This window comes from Panthera pardus, unplaced genomic scaffold, assembly GCF_024362965.1.
Source record: "Panthera pardus isolate Hobbes unplaced genomic scaffold, ASM2436296v1 HiC_scaffold_13, whole genome shotgun sequence".
NCBI classification, from domain to species: Eukaryota; Metazoa; Chordata; class Mammalia; order Carnivora; family Felidae; genus Panthera; species Panthera pardus.
The window spans coordinates 96674334-96695643 of record NW_026526688.1 but is presented as its reverse complement, the minus strand read 5'-3'; the positions used below and the strand labels follow the sequence as shown (position 1 = coordinate 96695643).

Sequence of the window (21310 nt, the reverse complement as noted above, 5' to 3'; positions counted from 1 at the left end):
TGCTCTCTCTCTCTCTCTCAAAAATAAATATTAAAAAAAAATTTTTTTTGAAGACATCTAGATGGCCACAAACACATGAAAAGAGGTCAACATCATTAAACAAGGAAATGTAAATCAAAACTATAATGAGATACCACCTGCACCTGTCAGAACAGCTGGAACCAAAAAGAACAGAAATAACAAATGTTGATGAGGATGTGGAGAAATAGGAGCCCTGGCATTCTGTTGTGTGTGTTGGTGGGAATGTAAATTGTTATAGTCACTGTAGAAAACAGTATGGAGTTTCCTCAAAAAATTAAAAATAGAAATAGTACATGATCCAGTAATTCCACTATTGGGTATTCACCTAAAGAAAACAAAACACTAGTATGAAAAGATATATGCACCCCTATGTCTACTGCAGCATTATTTACAATACCCAAGATATGAAAGCAACCCAGTGTCCACAGATAGATGAATGGGTAAAGAATACACACACACACACACACACACACACACACACACACACAAAGGAATATTACGTAGCGATGAAAAAGGATGAGATCTTGCCATTTGCAATAACGTGGATAGACACATGAAGTATGAAGTGAAATCAGAAAAGACAAATACCATATGATTTCACTTATATGTGGCATCTAAAAAGCAAAATGAATAAACGAGCCAAAAGCAGAATCAGACATATAAATATAGAGAACTGATGGTTGCTAGAAGGGAGGAGTGTGGGGGATGTGTAAAATGGGTAAAGGGGAATGGAAGATATAGGCTTCCAATTATGGGCTGAATAAGTCACAGAATAAAAGGCACAGAACAGGGAATATGTCCATAATATTATAATAGCATTGTATGGTGACAGAAAGTAGCCACACTTCTGGTGGAACACAGCATAATGTATAGAGCTGTTGAATCACTGTACACCTGATACTAAAGTAATATTGTATGAATTATACTCAAACAAAAAATAAACAAAATTTAAAACCAAAAACTCTAGGGGCGCCTGGGTGGCTCAGTCAGTTAGGCGGCCGACTTCGGCTCAGGTCATGATCTCCCGGTCCGTGATTTCGAGCCCCGCGTCAGGCTCTGTGCTGACAGCTCAGAGCTTGGAGCCTGTTTCAGATTCTGTGTCTCCCCCTCTCTGACCCTCCCCGTTCATGCTCTGTCTCTCCCTGTCTCAAAAAATAAATAAACGTTAAAAAAAAAATTTTAAACCAAAAACTCTAAAATTTATGTGGAGAGGCAAAAAATCCAGAATAGCCAACATTGTGTGTGTATGTATATATATATACATACATATGCATAACGGAATGTTATTCGGCCATAAAAAGAATGAAATCTTGCCATTTGCAATGACATGGATGGAGCTAGAGAGTAATAAGGCTAGGCCAAATAAATCAGTCATAGAAAGCTATACCATATGATTTCACTCGTGTGTGGAATTTTTTTTTAAGTTTATTTATTTTGAAAGAGAGAAAGAGGGAGGAGCAGAGAGAGAGAGAATCCCAAGCAGGCTCTCTCCATTGCCAGCATGGAGCCTGATGTAGGGCTCAAACCCACAAACGATGAGATCATGACCTTAGCCAAAATCAAGAGTCAGATGCTTAACCAACTAAGCCACTCAGGTGCCCCTCATGTGTGAAATTTAAGAAACAAAACATATGGTCAAAGGAAAAAAAGACACACAAACCAAGAAACAGACTCTTAGCTATAAAGAACAAACCAATGGTTACCAAAGGGGAAGTGTGGGGGGTGGGGGGGGTGGATAGGTGATATTGGTGATGTGGATTAAGGAGTGCACTTATATTGTACATCTGAAACTAATATGACACTGTATGTTAACTATACTCGCATTAAAAGAAACAAAAAACAAAGAAAAACTGCCTTTTTTAAAAAGTCAATATAATACCTGATATTAATGGAATAAAGGATTAACATCCTGCCCCCCCCCCAAAAAAAAAAAAACACAAATAAACCCAGTATGGATAGTCAATTATATGAATTTCTAAAAATTCAACGGCAAAGCAAGGCTACTTGGAAGACTGGACTCTGAAACCAACTGTTCAAGCATTAGAACATATAACCTTTAAGGAAGGATTCCAGAAATGAAGGGAAAAGTTGACTTTTTTCTAAATAGTATTTTAGTTTGCAAGTAGACAAACAAGTAAACTTAATATATCCATTAATGTAAAAAAAACAGTTTTCCATTTATAAACAGAAGATCTATGTTTGTGTAGTAGTTCATTATAAATCCTTAATGAATACCACAATCTTTTCATCTGCAAAAAGTGGATCATTCCAATCTTATAAAGGTCTCTTTTGATCGATAAAGTGTGTGAGATCTCTTAAATGTTAAGTGGCTATACAAATGACATTAAAATTCATAGCAATATGCCAAAAATAAAGAACAGAGTTCAATTTCTTAAAGTACCGCACACATTCATTACAATAACCGATGGAATAAACAGGTGTAAATGGTGTTTAAGCTAGGTAATATTTTTTTTCCTATGCTCTTCTGTCAAGTTTAAACGTTTGAACTCTTAAAATCCTTTACAGAAATGGAACTAGTTTTCCAGACCGTGAATTGAGTAGCCTACCAGCTGTAAGTCTCCTCCTTCAGTCTAGTTCGTTTACTCACAGCGAACCCGGTCTTCTGAAAGCTTGACTGCCAACATTTCCCAGTATTGCCACAAGACGCCGGAGCACTTCCGGTCCTAGGCCCTAATGAAACTTCAGCAAGCCGTGAAGCAGAGCCTGTTACGCATGCGCACCGGGCGCAGCCTCTCCACTGCGGCCGGTCTCTTTACGTCACCACCAGTCTGGCAAAGACGGCAATCGGCGGGAGTTTTTCAAAATGGGAGCGCAGAGGCGCCGCCCAGGTCTCGGAAGGTGCCCGGGAGGCCATTCGGTAGCCGTGCAGCCGTCGCCAGGAGCGGCGGCCTAGAGAGCCAAGCCTGATGGGCGCCAAGACCGGCTGGCTGCTTGGAGCGCTGCCTAGAAGGGACTGCGTGAAGGAAGCTAATCTGGGGAGCACAGGCCTGAGCCTGGAAATATGGCGACCTGCATCGGGGAGAAGATCGAGGTGAAAAGACTTGGCAATCCACCGCGGGGTGGGCGGTGGGGGAGTTGGAGTGGAGGGACTCGAGACTACTGCAGAAGGGGGACCAGACGAATCTAACGGCTGCGGGGTGGGCGCTGAGGTGCTTTGGGAGAGTCCTAACCGCCAGGCCTGCCTGTCTAGGGGCGGAGCGCCCCGCCCCTCTGGCTGGGGTGGTGGGGTACAGGTGAGTTGCTCGCGGCCCCGCCCTTCTGTCTCCAAACACCAAGGCTTCAAGTTGGCTATCCCGCCGGGGCTGCCGCGCTAGAACAAGGCAAAGCTGCCTCCCCCTTCTCCCGGGGGATGGCGGTTACCTCCGGCGGGAGCTGCGGCGGGATTCCACCCGTGCCCTCTGCTCCCAGGGGTTGGCTGGAGATGGGAGCAAGGTGCTGAAGCTGCATTGAGGTTGAGGAAGCAGTTCATTAGGGTGCTGTATCTTGAAGCCAAGCCTAGACTTTCAGGGATCCCCGCAAGGCGTCAACATGCTTTCCACCCCAGACACCTGCTCTATTGAGGTGTAATACCTGCTTGAATTTAAATTCCTATTCCCCTCCCGATCCATTTTATCGTCTTTTTCCAGTCTCTTCTCTTTCTTCTTTATTCCTGTGAGTCATCACACATGTTCTTTCATTTTAACTTTTAAGGATTTTAAAGTTGGCAGTCTGCTTGGTAAAGGATCATTTGCTGGTGTTTACAGAGCTGAGTCCGTTCACACTGGTTTGGAAGTTGCAATCAAAATGGTAAGAATATATTAATCAAATTTTCACCTCTACTTTGCAAGTAATTAGAGAGATGACTTGAGATGCCAGAAACTCCTTACCTGTGAGCCTTTTTTTTTTTTTAATGGGTAGAGAGAACTCATTGCTTAGGCAGAAGACAGTAGTGCCAAGTCCAGCAATTAGTGCCAAGTCCAGCAATTGACTTTACAGATATATCTTAGAAGAACCTTGACTATGCTTAAATAAGTGTTTTATTTTCATTAATGTTCAGTAAACCTAGTATTTATTATGAAAACTTGGAGTAATTGATAGACATCAAAGAACAATTTGTGTATAATAATGAGTACTACTTGTGCATAGTTCTGTATTACACTGTAACAACCTAAAATATTCTTGATTGTTAGGGGGTCATTCTAATAGGAGTGCACAAGCAAATTAAGAATCACTTATCTTAAAAAGCAGGGAAAGGGAAGGGAAGTTTTGTTTTAAAGCTTGTCTAGAAGAAAAAGAGGAACGGGAAAAATAAAGTTTGGCTAGATATTTGTTGTTTTTGTTGTTGTTATAGATATGATTGCTGTGCTATTAAATTCTTTCAGTTGGGAGAAGATACTAGAATGCATTGGGTAAACTTACTGAATGTTCACTGTGCCAAGCTCTTTGTTAGGTGTATGGGGAAAACACACAGAGTAAATTGATCTCATAAATAGATAAAAGGACTTAACAATATTTTAAAGTATATTTTCTCTTCAAAGTTAATTTTTGAAAACTTCACATTTAGAAGTTTATTATCAACATTCAAATGTCTCATGTTATTTTTAGATAGATAAAAAAGCCATGTACAAAGCTGGAATGGTACAGAGAGTCCAAAATGAGGTGAAAATACATTGCCAATTGAAACATCCTTCTATCTTAGAGGTAAGATACAAATTTTGCAGATGTAACCTAAGAACATTGAATTTTTATATTTTATCACTTATTGTGCCCTTTTACATTTCAGTTGTATAACTATTTTGAAGATAACAATTATGTATATCTAGTATTAGAAATGTGCCATAATGGAGAAATGAACAGGTATCTAAAGAACAGAATGAAACCATTCTCAGAAAATGAAGGTAGGTGGCTTCTTTTTCTTTTTCTTTTTTTTTTTTTTTTTTGGTATATATAAATTTTACTCTTTAAAAACTAGTTTTTGAAGAATGTGCTATTTTGTAACGTTTAATAAAACTGTTTCAATTATTACTTTGGGTTAGAAAAGGAGACTTTTCATCCCCTCAAAATTAGAAAAGCTGCTAATTCCGTAAATAATTCAAGCATTACAGAAGTAAAAGGAGAAATTCGTTATCCATCTTTCCCCAAAACCACATTTTAAATTAAATCATTGGTAGCAATTTAGTATCCTTTTAAATCTAGAAATAAACTGTTTAGAATGCTATTGATGTCTATAAAGTAGTTTCTAAGTGAAACACAGATAACTGTTAAAATCATTTATTATAGAAAATGTGAAACATATAAGTTGAGAGAGTAGTATAATGAGCCCTCATGAAGTTACCACTCAGCTTCCAAAACTATCAATTCATGATCAAATGTTTCATCTGTACACTTCTTATTCCCTCAATTTTCCATAGTATTTTCAAGCTAACTGTAGACATCGACATCTTTGTATGTATAAATATTTTGGTATATATCTTTAAAAGATTAGAACTTAAAAAAACAATAACAGTAACCACAGAATCATTATCACACCCAATAATTCCTTATTATCAAATGTGTAGTCAGTTTCAGCTTCTCCAGTTTCTTATAAGTAACTTTTTACTGTTCAGATTAGTATCAAATAAGGTCCGTAAGTCATCACACAAATAATTGTTTTCTAGTTATCTCACCCTGGTAACTGAGATTGCAGGTAAGCTAAAATGTGATTGTTGTTACACTTTTTGTATATTTAAGTCTATAACCCATTTGAAAACAGTTTGGACATATGTATTGAGTATGCAAATGTTCGTATTCTTTGATTCAAGGTAATAATACGAGTTAAAAAATATTCGTATGCATGTTAATGAGGAGTATTGCATTTTTTTTAATACTATGTAAGAGTAAGGCCTTCTTAAATAAGACAAACTATAAAAACTATAAAGGAAAAGAATTATGAATTTGACTTAATTAAAATTAAGAACGTGTTTGATAAAAGGTTAGGTCAAATTTAAAACAAAGATAGGAGTAAATATTTGTAAACTGTATGACTGGCAAATTAATTTAAAAAAATACAAGGGATGTTGGGGTACCTGGGTGGCTCAGTCGGTTGAGCGTCTGGCTCTTGATTTCGGCCACAGTTCGTGGGTTCAAGCCCCACATTGGGCTCTGCACATTGACCTCATGGAGACTGCTTAGGATTCTCTCTCTCTCTCCTTCTCTCTCTCTCTCTCTCTCTCTCTCTCTCTTTCTCTCTCTCCCCCCCTCCCCCCTCCCTCCCCTTTCCCCCTCCCACCCTGCCCCAGCTCCCACAGTCTCTTAAAATAAATAAATAAACTTTAAAAAAAGAATACAAGGGCTGCCTAACAAAAAAGGATAGTCCAATAGAAAAATGGGCAAGGGATCTAAGCAGACTTCACAGAAGAGAAAGTACAAATGGTCAATTAATAAATGTATGAAAAGATGCTCAAACTCTATAGTATAATCAAAAGAAGGCCAACTAAGATAATGGAATACCATTTTTTCAATCATTGTATTGAGACTACCAGTTTTTAACAAGGATGTGCATGAAAATACAGCCTTTTGGAGGACAATTTGGCAAGTATTAAAATACTAATTTTTTTTTTTATGTGCGGCTTGAGCACACAACCCTGAGGACAAGAGTCTCATGCTATACTGACTGAGCCACCCAGGTGCTCCTTAAAATGCTAAATTTTATCCTTCAACCCAGTGATTCTATTGCTTGAATTTAACGTAGAGAACCACCCCATACATATGCACAAGAAAACAAGCATTTCCAGAATGTTTATTGCTGTTTTTGTAATCTTGAAGTAACGGAAATTACTCATTAATAGCAATTAAATAAAATGAAGATTTATGTGTACTGATATGGAAATATTTCAAGAAATACTGTGAAGTGGGGAAAAAAGTAATGAATCTGTATATTTCTATACCTTTTTACATATAACATTTATTACAGTGTATTTCTGTAAATTTATATAAAATATATATACACTATTAATAGCAGTTATTTTTTTGTTAGGGTTTGGGAGGACATCAGAGGAACTTTAACTTGCTTTCTTTTTTTCTTTTTTACAATTAGAATGTATTTATGAATTGTTCGTGCAATTATAAATATTTTCTCTTAATTGCTATGGCCTTCTGGGTACCCTAGTTACTCAAGACTCTCCCAATTGCTAATAATATTAAACTCCTTAATGCATCAGTTAGAAAGGACAAAGATTAGCAAAAGTGCCTAGTTGTTTTAAAAGTTTAAAAATCTTAAGAAATTATCGTAGTAGTATTTTGGTTTATCAAACTACTAAGCTGCAAGCTGGTGTTCTAATGTAATATTGTGGCACATGTACTTGGGTTTCTAAATACTAAATTCTAAGATTGTAAGTACTGAACCTTTCAGATTTTCTAAATTGTAAATTTTATTGTTTGCATTCTAACAGCTCGACACTTCATGCACCAGATCATCACAGGAATGTTGTATCTCCATTCTCATGGTATATTACACCGGGACCTCACACTTTCTAACCTCTTACTTACACGTAATATGAACATCAAGATTGCTGATTTTGGGCTGGCAACTCAATTGAAAATGCCACATGAAAAGCACTATACATTATGTGGAACTCCTAATTATATTTCACCAGAAATTGCAACTCGAAGTGCACATGGACTTGAATCTGATGTTTGGTCCTTGGGCTGTATGTTTTATACGTTGCTTATTGGGAGACCACCATTTGACACTGACACAGTCAAGAACACATTAAATAAAGTAGTATTGGCAGATTATGAAATGCCAACTTTTTTGACAAGAGAGGCCAAGGACCTTATTCACCAGTTACTTCGTAGAAATCCAGCAGATCGTTTAAGTTTGTCTTCAGTATTAGACCATCCTTTTATGTCCCGAAATTCTTCAACAAAAAGTAAAGATTTAGGAACTGTAGAAGACTCCATTGACAGTGGACATGCCACAATTTCTACTGCAATTACAGCTTCTTCCAGTACCAGTATAAGTGGTAGTTTATTTGACAGAAGACGACTCTTGATTGGTCAGCCACTCCCAAATAAAATGACTATATTTCCAAAGAATAAAAATACAAGCGATTTTTCTTCTTCAGGAGATGGAAGCAGTTTTTATACTCATTGGGGAAACCAAGAACAAGAAACCAGTAATAGTGGAAGGGGAAGAGTAATCCAGGATGCAGAAGAAAGGCCACACTCTCGATACCTTCGCAGAGCCCATTCCTCTGATAGATCTGGCACTTTTAATAGTCAGTCTCGAGCAAAAACAAATACAATGGAACGATGTCACTCAGCTGAAATGCTGTCAAAATCCAAAAGATCAGGAGCAGACGAAGAAAGATACTCACCTACAAACAGCAATGTCAATGTTTTTCACTTCTTTAAGGAAAAGACATGCAATAGTTCTGGATCTTTTGAAAGACCTGATAATGATCAAGCACTGTAAGAATAATTCTATCAAAAGCATTTTTTCTATTAATGTTACATTAGCACAAATACGAAGCTGCACCTAACTAAGGGGGGTTAATTTTTTCTAACATCAGATGTTCCTGGGGTATTTCTTAACTATGATTTCTATTTCTTATTAGAGAATCAGAATGATTTTTTTTTAATTTTTTTAAAACATTTATTTATTTTTGAGAGAGAGACACAGAGTCCAAAGCAGAGTCCAGGCTCTGAGCTGTCAGTGCAGAGCCCGACACGAGATGGGAACTCACGAACTGCAAGATCATGACCTGAGCCGCAGTCAGTCGCTTAACCGACTGAGCCACCTACGTGCCCCCAGAATGATGATTTTTACTTGTAGTTAAGAGACTTTCAAAATGAGTGTATGTGCTCATGAATGTCTTTGTAGTATTTTAATACTTTAGAATTTTTATTTTCATTTTTCATTTTATATGAAGCAGGTCTGTAGTGCAAAGTATATTAAATGTGTCTGATTCCTAAAGTACTCTAATAGTAACTATTCATTCTTTCTTTCTCTCCCCACCCTCCACCCTCTCCCCTCCCTTTCTCCTCCCCCCACCTTTATCTCCTTCTCTTTCTCCTCTCTCTCTCTCTCTCTCTCTCTCTCTCTCCCTCCCTCTCCCTCTCTCCCTCTCTCTCTCTCTCTCTCTCCCTCCCTCTCCCTCTCTCCCTCTCTCTCTCTCTCTCTCTCTCTCTCTCACACACACACACACACACACACACACACACACACACACACAGGCTGAGCCAATGATGAGTAATCATATTACTGACTGCTTCTCACATGAAGGCTAATTTTTTCAGTTACTGTAGTGTTTATTTTATCCATTTTCTGTTCTTTGGTTTTTATGCTTAAATTACAAGAGGGGCAGTAGCCATATAGAAACATTGTCACAGTATGGGCATTTTGGTCTGGAAGTTTAGCTTCTTAGAGACATTTTGGTTATGCAAATATTGGTTTCTACAGTTACCCTAAAATTTTCAGATATTCAGATCAAAAGATAACTACCTTTTTAAAATATTTTTATCTTAAAAAGTTATTACCTGATAATTTTTTATTAGTTTTTGAGAATTCTTTTTCTCTGTTTAGCTCCAATCATCTTGGTCCAGGGAAAACTCCTTTTCCATTTCCAGACCAGACATCACAGACTGAAATGGTGCAACAGTGGTTTGGGAATCTGCAAATAAAGGGTACGTTTTCTGTTTGGGGCTTCCTAAGAAAATAATACATTTTCAAAAAAAAGAAAATATTTTCCATAAACTATATTACAGTAACGGTAATAATAACTATTTACTCATTTTAAATATTTGTTCTATCAGCTACTGCCCTTAATGCTTAACAAATATTAACTTACTAAATTCTCACACATAAAATAGAAGATATTATCATTAGCCCTATCTTACACATGAGGAAATTGTGTTACACAGAGCTTAATTTGCCAAGCTACACTCCCATAAGTAGGGGAGCCAGGATTCCAACCCTGGATTCTAATCTAAAGCAGCCTGGCTCAGAAACTTTACTTTTTATCCCTATGCTCTTACAGCCTATCTATAGTAAGCACCTATCAATGCCTATAAAATAATCAAAAGATGGTTGACCTTATTTTTAAGTAGAGGCTGATATGGACATCATGGTTTACTGATGGGACCTCACGTAACGCTAAAGTACCCAACCACTACAACCTAAACATTTTTTTTTTAAGTAAGCTCTAGGCTGAACATGGGGCTTGAATTCATGAACTTGTGATCAAGAGTTACATGCTCTACTGACTGAGCCAGCCAGGCACCCCAAAACCTAAACATTTTTAAACAGCTGTCATCCAAGTCATTTTAGGTATAGAGTTTAAAAGTTAAACATTTCTTATTAATGAACATGACAGACTCACAGAAGGTGGGTTGGAAAATAATGATGAGAAAAAAGAGATTAGAAAAGAAAACATATGGGGAGGAGGAGATCATTTTTTACTAAGTATCATGTTACTTCAGATAAAGAGTATTTAATATGACTGTAATCTAAGCAGAGTTGTTATGTCACCTCAAGTGTCTTTCTTTTTTTTCTTTTTAAAAATTATATATTCTTTTCAAGAGTCTGAAAGGGAATTAATCTTTTTATGTGTACTTGTTGATGATAATTCAAGTTTATGTTTTTTAAACTATAAAATTGCCATGTATGTAATCTTGCACTTAACCTTCTGTTGTGTTTATAGGTACTTTTATTTGGTAATATGGATATATCTGAAAAGGAGAAATAAGCTTGTTTATAATCTGGTGCTGCTGCAATTTTAAAGTATATTATTTGGTACAAAATATTTTCTGTCATTGGGAGTAGGGGGAGGAAAGGCACTAAGAAGTCTTTTAAGGAAAAAATTGCAATACAAATATTTAGAGGTTAGCATTTAAAAAAATGCCTTAGAATGTAAGCTAATCATTTTAAGGGATTAAAAAAAAATAATATTCTTTTGTGAACTCTAAAATCACATAAAATAGATATGGGTAAAATTCAACAAGAACTTTTTTTTTAATGTTTATTTATTTTTGAGGAGAGACAGAGTGTGAGTGGGGGAGGGGCAGAGAGAGAGGGAGACACAGAGTCTTAAGCAGGCTCCAGGCTCTGAGCTGTCAGCACAGAGCCCGACGCGGGGCTTGAACTCACAAACCGTGAGATCATGAACTGAGTGGAAGTCGGATGCCTAACCGACTGAGCTACCCAGGCGCCCCTCAACAAGAACTTTTAGATTGTGATGCAAATATGCCTGTATTATTAAATATTATTAAAGCTATTTCGTATATTGTTTTTGCTTTTACTTGCATATTTTGTAAGTAAAGATGGAATAGATGGTCCTCAGCTTAAAGAGAGTAAATTTACATATTACATAGAATGATTACCTTGGAATTCCTCTCAAATCTGTACTTATTGGAGCATTGGCAGTTGCTTGTTTTAGAATTAGTAAGTGACCCCACGTGACTAGATTTTGCCTTGATTGAATAAATAATTTCATAATAATATATTTTCTTAGTTTTAGGAATATAAAGGTATTTCTTTTCAATCTGGCTTAAAATATTCTTTTAAAGTCATTCTTTTATTATGTCATATCATAAAACTGTGTATTTGTTAGAAATATGAGCATTTTTTACTAGATCTCTTTTATACCTCAAAAAAAATTCCTGTTAAAATAATACCAGCATGACATTGTGTTGTGAAGACTCAGTTTTTTAATTATGCACTAAATTGCTTTATTCTGTGTATATTATAGCTCATTTAAGAGAAACTGCCGAGCACAACAGCATTAGCCCAAACAGAGATTTCCAGGGCCATCCAGATTTGCAGGACAGATCAAGAAATGCTTGGACTGATACACGAGCCAAAAAGAGCCCTGATGCTTCTGATAATGTGCATTCTACAAAACAGCTGAATACCATGAAATATATGACTGCATTTCAAAGTAAACCTGAGATAATACAACAAGAATCTATTTTTGGCTCAGATCCTCTTTCTGAACAAAGCAAGACTAGGGGTATGGAGCCACCATTGGGTTATCAGAAACGTACATTACGAAGCATTACATCTCCTTTGACTGCTTACAGGTTAAAACCAATTAGACAGAAAACGAAAAAGGCTGTGGTATGTCTATCATTTTTCTAAATTACTATGTGATATTTTCCTTGACTATATGGTTTCCTGTGTCAAATATGTTTCTCTAGTCCCTGTACTTTTGATATTTACATGATAAACTCATTTAAAAGAAAAGAGACTGGGAGTTATAGAAAAATAGCTCTTGCTTTCTTCTGGCTACTTTAAGAATGGTGAATTGATACTGATAACTTTTGAATTTTAAATTATTGATAATGAGAAATATTTAAAAATAACACTGGCTAAATACTGTGTTAAGTATTATTTTATTCACAGCTGCAATTACTAAATTAATATCTTTTACTTTTGTTTCTGTATTTAGGCCAGTCTTAGAAAGGTAAAATAGAAAATACAATTTTTTTAACATCTGAAACTAAACTATTTAAAGAAAAGGAATATGCACAAAATCAAGTTTAAATTGATGTATGAATTGGAAATAGTGATTTTTATTTTTTAATTCCATCTTTCTCCCGTTTGTACCTTGTTTTCTATTTCACCCAGTCTTGCCTTTGTTTGGCTTGCTATTGTCTTTTCAAAGTCTTTATTCTCCACCCCTACCTTCTGCTTTCATTCTGCTTACTGGTTATCATTTCACACTTAATTATGCCTTCTTACCTTTGCTCCGTATGTTTCACAGCTGTGCTCAAATACACCCCTGGTTTAGACTTGCAGAGAAGCAGCCACTTGATTTTGACTTTAAGTTTTGTTTCTGCTATGGTTAAGTACTTTCAAGTATTGTATATGTCAGAGCTATTATAGTAAACAAGAGTATTGTTATTAAATTTTAGTCTTTTTGTGTTTTTTTTAAGGTTAGTATACTTGATTCAGAGGAGGTATGTGTGGAGCTTCTAAAGGAACATACATCTCAAGAATATGTGAAAGAAGTTCTTCAAATATCTAGTGACGGAAACATGGTAATGTGGCTTTACTTTATTATCTTGCAACTTCAAATTATCATTTAGCATTCCAATTTGTTCTACAGGGATATTGTTAAAAGTTTTAAAAATTGGTTTTCTTGGGGGACCAGGGTGGCTCAGTTGGTTAAGCATTCGACTCTTGATTTTGGCTCAGAGTTTGTGAGATGGAGCCCTGCATCTGGCTCCATGGTAACAGTGCAGAGCCTGCTTGAGATTCTCCCTCTCTCTCTCTCTCACAAAATAAATAAGTAAACTTTAAAAAAATCTTTTAAAAAATTGGTTTCCTTAATATGATAATATCTCTTAAATTCAAAAAGTAAAATAGTATACTAGATATATTTAATTATTGTGGTTTCAAAAATAATTATAACTTGTAGCAAAATCTGAACTTTAAGCTTAAGTTTGAAAAGCAAAATAATGACTTCTAGAGAATATTTAGCATTTTCAATAAAATAGTATTTTAATTTTACACGTGAGCTCTTCAAATTTTATTAATGAAATATAGCACTTTAACCTAATGGCATATAATTAGAATTCTTAAACAATTTTTTGGCAGATCACTATTTATTATCCAAATGATGGAAGAGGTTTTCCTCTTGCTGATAGACCACCGTCCCCTACTGACAACATCAGTAGGTATAGCTTTGACAATTTACCAGGTATGTAAATTTACCAGGGAATAAACTTAGATAATTTATATATACATAAACTCTATATATGAGAATATCATAGATTGTAAATGTCTTGCTTCAGCCAGGCTGTAGCTCACGTTCTCATACTTTATATGTGGTGAGATGTGGTAGACCTTACTAATCCAAATCCAAATTTATTCATATTCTGTGTTGTCACATATTTAAATAAAAACTAACTGGAATATTAGTCATATATCACACAAATATAATTTGTACACTTGTTTAGTTACTAACTTGTCTAGAATCATGTTTAAAATTCAACTTGAAATATCTAATTGTTAACTTTTAAAACCATAACTGTGCTACATAAGTGATCATTTATAATTATGATTAACCAAATGACTCCTTGTCCAGTTTCTGGATATTATGGATGGGGGGAATTAAATATTGAATAGTAAGATGTCATTGAGGTGAATTTAGAAACAAACAAGAAAATATATCTAATCTAACCCTATTAGAAATCCAAACAGGTAGACAAGACTCTTTAAATACTGTAAGTGACTATAGTTACAGGGAATTGCAAAACTTACTTTTGTCTATTGGGACCACAAAATTCTATGCTTTACTAACATAAAGAGAACCATATCTTTTCCTGAGAGTCTGATGCTGATATCTCAGGTAGAAATTTTTTTATTTCATTTATTAAAACTTTCCTGGAATCTTATAATAAGGAGTCAATGATTCAAAGAAAGATTTCTTTTAAATAATCATGATACTAGTCATCAGATTTTGTTATATACTTCTGGAGAATTGTATTATACTATCTTTAGTTTTCATTAAAATAATAGACTTACATCACTACAATACCTTATTTTGGTAATGAGGTTACTAACCTATAAACTTGAATTTTTGAGGAAGAGTAGAAATCAATTATTAAACTTTCAGTGAAATTTGTATGTCAAATCAACACTTTATTTCCTAATATTAGATATTTTTTTTCCTTTTCTCCCCCTAGAGAAGTACTGGCGAAAATATCAGTATGCTTCCAGATTTGTACACCTTGTAAGATCTAAGTCACCCAAAATCACTTATTTTACAAAATATGCTAAATGCATTTTGATGGAGAATTCCCCTGGTGCTGATTTTGAGGTCTGGTTTTATGATGGTAAGTACCATTTAAAAATGGTAATTTTTTTCCCTTTAGTTTATAATTTAGTAGTTTTTTTTTTAATTCAGCACCACAAATCTTTAAGATGTATAGTCATACAAATAAATTACACAGCACAGTGTATGTTAATTATGTTAACAAATTTGTATTTATATATACTTTCATAATAAACAACTTATTCTATATTATGTATATTAGTCCTCTTTCCCTATTTAGCTCAAATTTAACAACATTCAGGTTGATAGTACAAAATTACATGAAATAAACAATATCCTATTGCTTAGTAGAACCTCAAATGGACATATACCAAATTATGAGAATTATAAATGTGGCAAAAGGATAGGTTGAACCAGAGAATATTATTTTCTAAATCTGTTCTATAAAGATGATTTAATTTTTAAAAAAAATTTTTTTTTTTTTAATGTTTATTTATTTTTGAGACAGAGAGAGACAGAGCATGAACAGGGGAGGGGCAGAGAGAGAGGGAGACACAGAATCGGAAGCAGGCTCCAGGCTCTGAGCCATCAGCCCAGAGCCTGTCCTGGGGCTCGAACTCACGGACCACGAGATCGTGACCTGAGCTGAAGTAGGATGCCCAACCGACTGAGCCACCCAGGCGCCCCAAGATGATTTAATTTTTAATCAGTAAAGCTCCGTCCTTTAAGGGACACCTAGCACATACACTCACACAGTGCACATATAACTATCTTTCAATTATGTTTTTGTATGAGATTAGTAATTTTTTAAAATATAAAAGTATTGGACGTAAATCAGATATATGCAGAAAAGAAAAATGGATGGCCTATATTTATCGAATACTTTGAGAGCCTCATTTTATTTCTGATCAGTGAGTGAATGAATATAAATGATACCTTATCTAGGAGCTATTATGTACTGGAATGGTAATGAATATAAACAGGAATATTTAAAGAAATGATGAAAGAATGGTTTTCTTTTTATTCTTTAAGGAGCAAAGATACACAAAACCGAAGATTTAATTCAGGTGATTGAAAAGACAGGGAAATCTTACACGTTAAAAGGTGAAAGTGAAATTAATAGCTTGAAAGGGGAAATAAAAATGTATATGGACCATGCAAATGAGGTATGTACATTCTTGTGATAGGTTTTTCATACCAATTAATAGTGATTCCAAATGAGGTGAAGTAATGACAAAAAGCACTATTTTTTTAAATAGGGCCATCATATTTGTTTAGCACTGGAATCAATAATTTCAGAAGAGGAAAAGAAAAGTGGAAGTGCTCCATTTTTCCCAATAATCATAGGAAGGTAAATGCTTGAAAATTTTTTTAAATATGCCTAAATTGTGTAGGAAATGTTAAAAAAATGTTTGATGTTTACATTATGAACACTTTTTAGTTTTCTGTAATTTGAAAGCTTTAAGGGAATATATTTGAACATTTTTTTCCCCTTCAGAAAACCTGGTATTACTAGTTCACCTAAGACCTTATCACCTCTTCCTTCTGTGGATCCAAACTACTTGATGAGGGAGAGAGCATCTTTGAGTAAAATGGGCATAAATAGTGCTGCTTCTCCAAAACAGGCACCAATATTTAATCCTTCTGTAAGTAAATATATGTCACTTTTATACTTTAAACTCTTCAGTAATTGCCTCATGCCCTTCATATAAAATTTAAATTCCTTATAATGGCCTTACTATCACCTGCCTACTTTTCCCTTTCCTACTTTACACTCTCTATTCTTGAGCCTCAGGAGCCTTCTTTTAGTTCTTCAAGAAGGTCAAACTTTCAGGGCCTTTTCCTATGCTATTCACTTGACTTGGAACTTTTCTCCAACTTCTTAATGGCTAATTCTTTCTCATCCTTCAGGTCTCAGCTTAGTTTTGTTTTTGTTTTTTTTTTTAATGTTTATTTTTTGAGAGAGACAGAGTGTGAGCAGGGGAGGGGCAGAGAGAGAGAGAGAGAGAGAGAGAGAGAGAGAGAGAGAGAGAAAGAGAGAGAGAAAGAAACAATCTGAAGCAGGCTCCAGGCTCTGACCTGTCACCACAGAGCCCGATGCGGAACTCAAACTCGAGAACCGCAAAATCATGACCTGAGCTGAAGTCAGAAACTCTACCAACTGAGCCACCTAGACGCCCCCTTCAGGTCTCAGTTTAAATGTTACCTCAGTGAGGCCTAACCTGACCGCTCTAGGAAAAAGCTAAATATATTAATATATGTATCATTTTATTTTTTTTTTAATGTTTATTTACTTTTTGAGAGAGAGAGATAGAGACAGAGTGTGAGCGGGGCGAGGGCCAGAGAGGGAGGGAGACACAGAATGTGAAGCAGGCTCCAGGCTCCAGGCTCCAGGCTCTGAGCTGTCAGCACAGAGCCTAATGTGGGGCTCAAACCCACAGCTATGAGATCATGACCTGAGCTGAAGTCAGACGCTTAACTGACTCAGCCACCCAGGTGCCCCTCGTTTTATTTTTACTAGTAAAATATCATTTACTGCTTTAATATCCATGATAGTCTCATGGTTACATAAACTTATTAAATTTTTATTCAGTGAACTATCATGCCAATAAAGACTACAGCAATATAGGAAAAAATGCAAAATTAAATAAATTTATCTATGTATGTATACTCACACACATGTACATATATCCTATAATTGCAGTTATGAAAAATTATACCTTGGGAAAAAAAGAAAAACTTCCCACATGAAAATTGCAACTATGTGATTTTTCTTCTGCATTTTTCTAATTTTCTGTAATGTAGTTATATATTTACATTTTTTTGTTAGTACTTTAAATCTGAAGCTTATTGTTTATATGTTTATATTTCAAGTTTTTAACTTTGTTATTAAAAAATTATTTTAAGCTAATGAAAATCCAGTCATCTTCTATTTTTGCTGAATTTGGCTGGGGAATAATATCTTCCTTTTAATGTTTATAGATGGTTACAAATGAAGGACATGGCCTTACAGCTGCAGCTTCTGGAACAAACATCCCTTCTAGTAGTCTAAAAGATTGTCTTCCTAAATCAGCACAACTTTTGAAATCTGTTTTTGTGAAAAATGTTGGTTGGGCTACACAGGTGAGAAGTTCTTAGAAAAGTGAATTTTCTTAGTATGAATTTCTTTGGTTTTTATAGTGATCAGACAATTACCAAAAAATATAAATTATTACTTGCAGATTTCTCTTTGCAAGTAAGTTTTTACACCTTTTTTTACATTGATTATATTAAACATTTTGACATTTTTTATTTGTATACAGTTGGAAGAATCTAGGTATTGTTGATAACAGATTGTTAAGGTATAGGTGATTTTGTTTTTGAAGTTTTAAAAGCAAGTGTTTTAAAGCCTAGTGTCCATTGATAGGTGGATAAAGAAGATGTATGTGTATATATACAATGGAATATTACTCAGCCATAAAAAAGAATAAAATCTTGCCATTTGTCATAGCATGGATGGGCCTAGAGGGTATTATACTAAGTGAAACATGTCGGGGGAAAAATAAATATCATATGATTTTACATGTGAAAGCTAAAAAAACAAAACAGAAACAAGCTTATAAATACAGAGAACAAGAACAAACTGATAGTTGCCAGAGGACAAGAGGATTGGCAAACTAGGTAAAGGAGATTAAGCGTTGCAAACTTCTAGTTTGTAACTTCTAGTTGTGAAACAAATAAGTCACAGAAATGAAAAGTATAATATAGGGAATATAGTTGTATGGTGACAGATGGTGAGCATTGAATACTGTATAGAATGGTTGAATCACTATATTATATACCTGAAGTTCAATATAACATAACATTTAATGTCAACTATGCTTCAATTAAAAAAAAAAAAAAAGGCAGAATAGAAGTGTCATGATAGTGGCTAATTGTTAGGAATTGAGAATGATGTTCATGACATTCAAGTTTTAGAAACTGTTTGTAATCTATTACTATAGTAACTTTCATTAGGCAGAAAAGGATTTTTGCATTTAAAAATTAAGTCTACATTGACTTCCAAACTTACAGAATTATTTGTAGGTATGAGCCTAAATGTGTATATTATCTGAAAGCTTGAAGGTTGGAGACTTGAGCATAGTGCATGTAATTTTTACTTGCCAATGAAGTTTAAAATTCAGCCTAAACCTTTCTGTGGGTAGGAAATAAATGGTGAGTACCTGCTATGCGGTGCCATGTTTTTCATATATATTGTCTTGTTATTCCCCAAAATAAAACCTAGTAAAGTTGGTGTTATCTCCTTTTATAGATAGTAAAATTATGGCTTATAATTGTTAACTGACTTGCATAGTCCTACTCGTTAGTTGGCAGAATCTGGATGTCAACCCAGGTCTGTTTGATTCCAGTGTCCATGTCTCCTCTCTGCTGTTTGGAGTGGCACATTGTATATTAGTGACTATATCAAATATCAGTGACTAAAGGAACAAGTTGCAAAAGCTAAGTTGTAACATTCTCAGGTAGAAGAGAAATTCTGTAACCCAAGGACAGAAAATACAGAGAAATCTTATAGTTTAAGAAAATGTTACTTTTGTTGTTTCCTAAATCTCTTCTTGTTTAGAAATGCTAATGAGGTGTAGGGGGTACAGGAGAGGATGCAAAACTACTCCAACATACTAGTAGAAATAAATGGGAAAAAGGATTCATTTAGAATAACTTTAATATTATAATGCCCTAGCTATTAAAGGAATAATCTAAAAAGATATGAATATTCTCAGTGTTACTACCATCACAGCCCCAAATTTGTAGTTATCTGAGAGGGTTGCTTTTTTTTTTAACTATGTGAAAAACCTGTTAAACATGAGTAACTTTTAAGAACTTTAAATCTTCTACTATATAGTAATTTTGCATTTATTGTTTTTCTAGTTAACTAGTGGAGCTGTGTGGGTTCAGTTCAATGATGGGTCCCAGTTGGTTGTGCAAGCAGGAGTGTCTTCCATCAGTTACACATCACCAAATGGTCAAACAACTAGGTAAGGTCTTAGAATAATGGTTGACATTTAGCCCTTTGATATAATTTTTTTTCTCTATATATTGAAATAAATGATTTAATAAGGTTTTGTATGTTCTTTAGGGCTTTCAATTTAATAAAGAATCCAATTTTAAACTTGTTTTAGAAATTATATATATATATAGCTGGTTCCAGTTTTTTGACCTAATTTTCTTTTTATTATTTAAATACATTTGGAAAGTGGTCTCTTTTAAAAGGAAGCACATTGGATATGCTTAACTTGATTTAGGTATCTACTCAAATGATTTTGTATAGTTTTTCTGCAGTGCCTCTTCTCATTGAAGAACTATTGAAAAATATAATATGCCTTTTGGTACTTACATACAAACCAAGTAATTAAGTTATGTTTTTGTCTTTTTTTCTTTGCTTCACTTAGGTATGGAGAAAATGAAAAACTACCAGAATACATCAAACAGAAATTGCAGTGTCTTTCTTCCATCCTTTTGATGTTTTCTAATCCAAATCCTAATTTTGAATGATTAAAGCTCGTTTTAGATATTTTAAGTCTAATAAATAACTTTGTTGGCTTTCAAGTAAAGTGACTTTTTTTATTTAATATAAATAAAGCCTTTCAGAAAGCCTTTCTGTAAAAGACAATTTTAATTTGTACCATAATGGATATAACCTAATGAAAAAACAAAGCAGAATAAAACTTATAAATATGAACTGGTCATAGATTAAAATAGTATGCCTGACTTTGCTTTTAGAACAAATGCCCCCAAACTTTGTGTTCATATGTTTGTATTGAACAGTCTTTTAAAAGCAAAAATATGAATGGTGTGTGGTATATTTATGCTTTTTTTTATTGTTTTCCCTACTTCTCAGACATGTTGAGAATCATGGAAAAAACATGCTGGAGTTTTTGAATATTTGAACATGTAAATGTGTATTTATGTTATAAGTAACATATGTAAACATGTATATTTGTTTTATATTTATTTTTGTAGCACCAGTTTCTAATGAAACATTTCTGAAAATGCATTTTATAAAAAAATAATAAATACAGTAATAAGTTGCTTTATCTTTTGATTCATTTAATTAAAAACATATTTTAAAGTAAATTACTAGTAAATTCATTTAAAAATTGTGTTGCCTGTTTAGGAACCAGTTAAATTTTTAGAATTAATTTTGCAAATAATAAATACATTGTTTGTCTAACTTTATCTGAAAATATCTATATTTTAATGACAAACATTTTAACAATGTAGAACTTAATGCAATAATTAAGATGAAGAAAAAGAATGGTAGTGGAATAGCCATTCATAATGAAATACTCAAGGTAAAACAGGACTGGAATAAAATTATGTAAACATGATAAAGGCTGTTTAACTTAATGATTCCTACTGTTTTTTACAACCAGAAATATTTGAGCTAGTTCCATTTAGTAGATAGAAATAACTAATGTCACAATTATTCAACATTGTTTTGGATGTTGCCTAAGGCAATGAGAAGAAAAATAATTTGCAACGTATATTGCAGA

General features: G+C 34.4%; 1 protein-coding gene and 2 long non-coding RNA genes across 6 annotated transcripts in view; 1 reads left to right on the top strand and 2 right to left on the bottom strand.

Annotated features, from left to right (window-relative positions):
- The window catches only part of LOC109261780 (uncharacterized), a 69339-nt gene extending 66608 nt beyond the window's left edge, over positions 1-2731 (bottom strand). The window contains exon 1 of one of the 4 annotated variants that reach the window (XR_008421680.1): positions 2630-2731. This is a non-coding gene — a long non-coding RNA (uncharacterized LOC109261780). Of the gene's footprint in view, positions 1-2588 lie in introns of all 4 variants that reach the window. The other 3 variants (XR_008421682.1, XR_008421681.1, XR_008421683.1) reach the window with 3 other exon arrangements.
- A 93-nt stretch (positions 2732-2824) lies between these two features.
- On the top strand, positions 2825-20851 carry PLK4 (polo like kinase 4). Its single transcript, XM_053901259.1, has 16 exons — positions 2825-3073; positions 3733-3828; positions 4627-4722; positions 4805-4919; positions 7452-8472; positions 9587-9687; positions 11751-12118; positions 12937-13041; positions 13601-13703; positions 14692-14841; positions 15813-15946; positions 16040-16131; positions 16279-16426; positions 17763-17903; positions 19686-19792; positions 20207-20851. Exons 1-16 carry the CDS (start codon positions 3044-3046, stop codon positions 20307-20309), a joined length of 2910 nt encoding a protein of 969 aa, XP_053757234.1. The 5' UTR covers positions 2825-3043; the 3' UTR covers positions 20310-20851.
- Positions 6783-11001, bottom strand: LOC128776543 (uncharacterized). The gene is made up of 2 exons (XR_008421685.1): positions 9541-11001; positions 6783-8378 (listed from the first exon to the last, which is right to left on the bottom strand). It is a non-coding gene; the product is annotated as an uncharacterized LOC128776543 (long non-coding RNA).
- Positions 20852-21310: the final 459 nt, after the last annotated feature.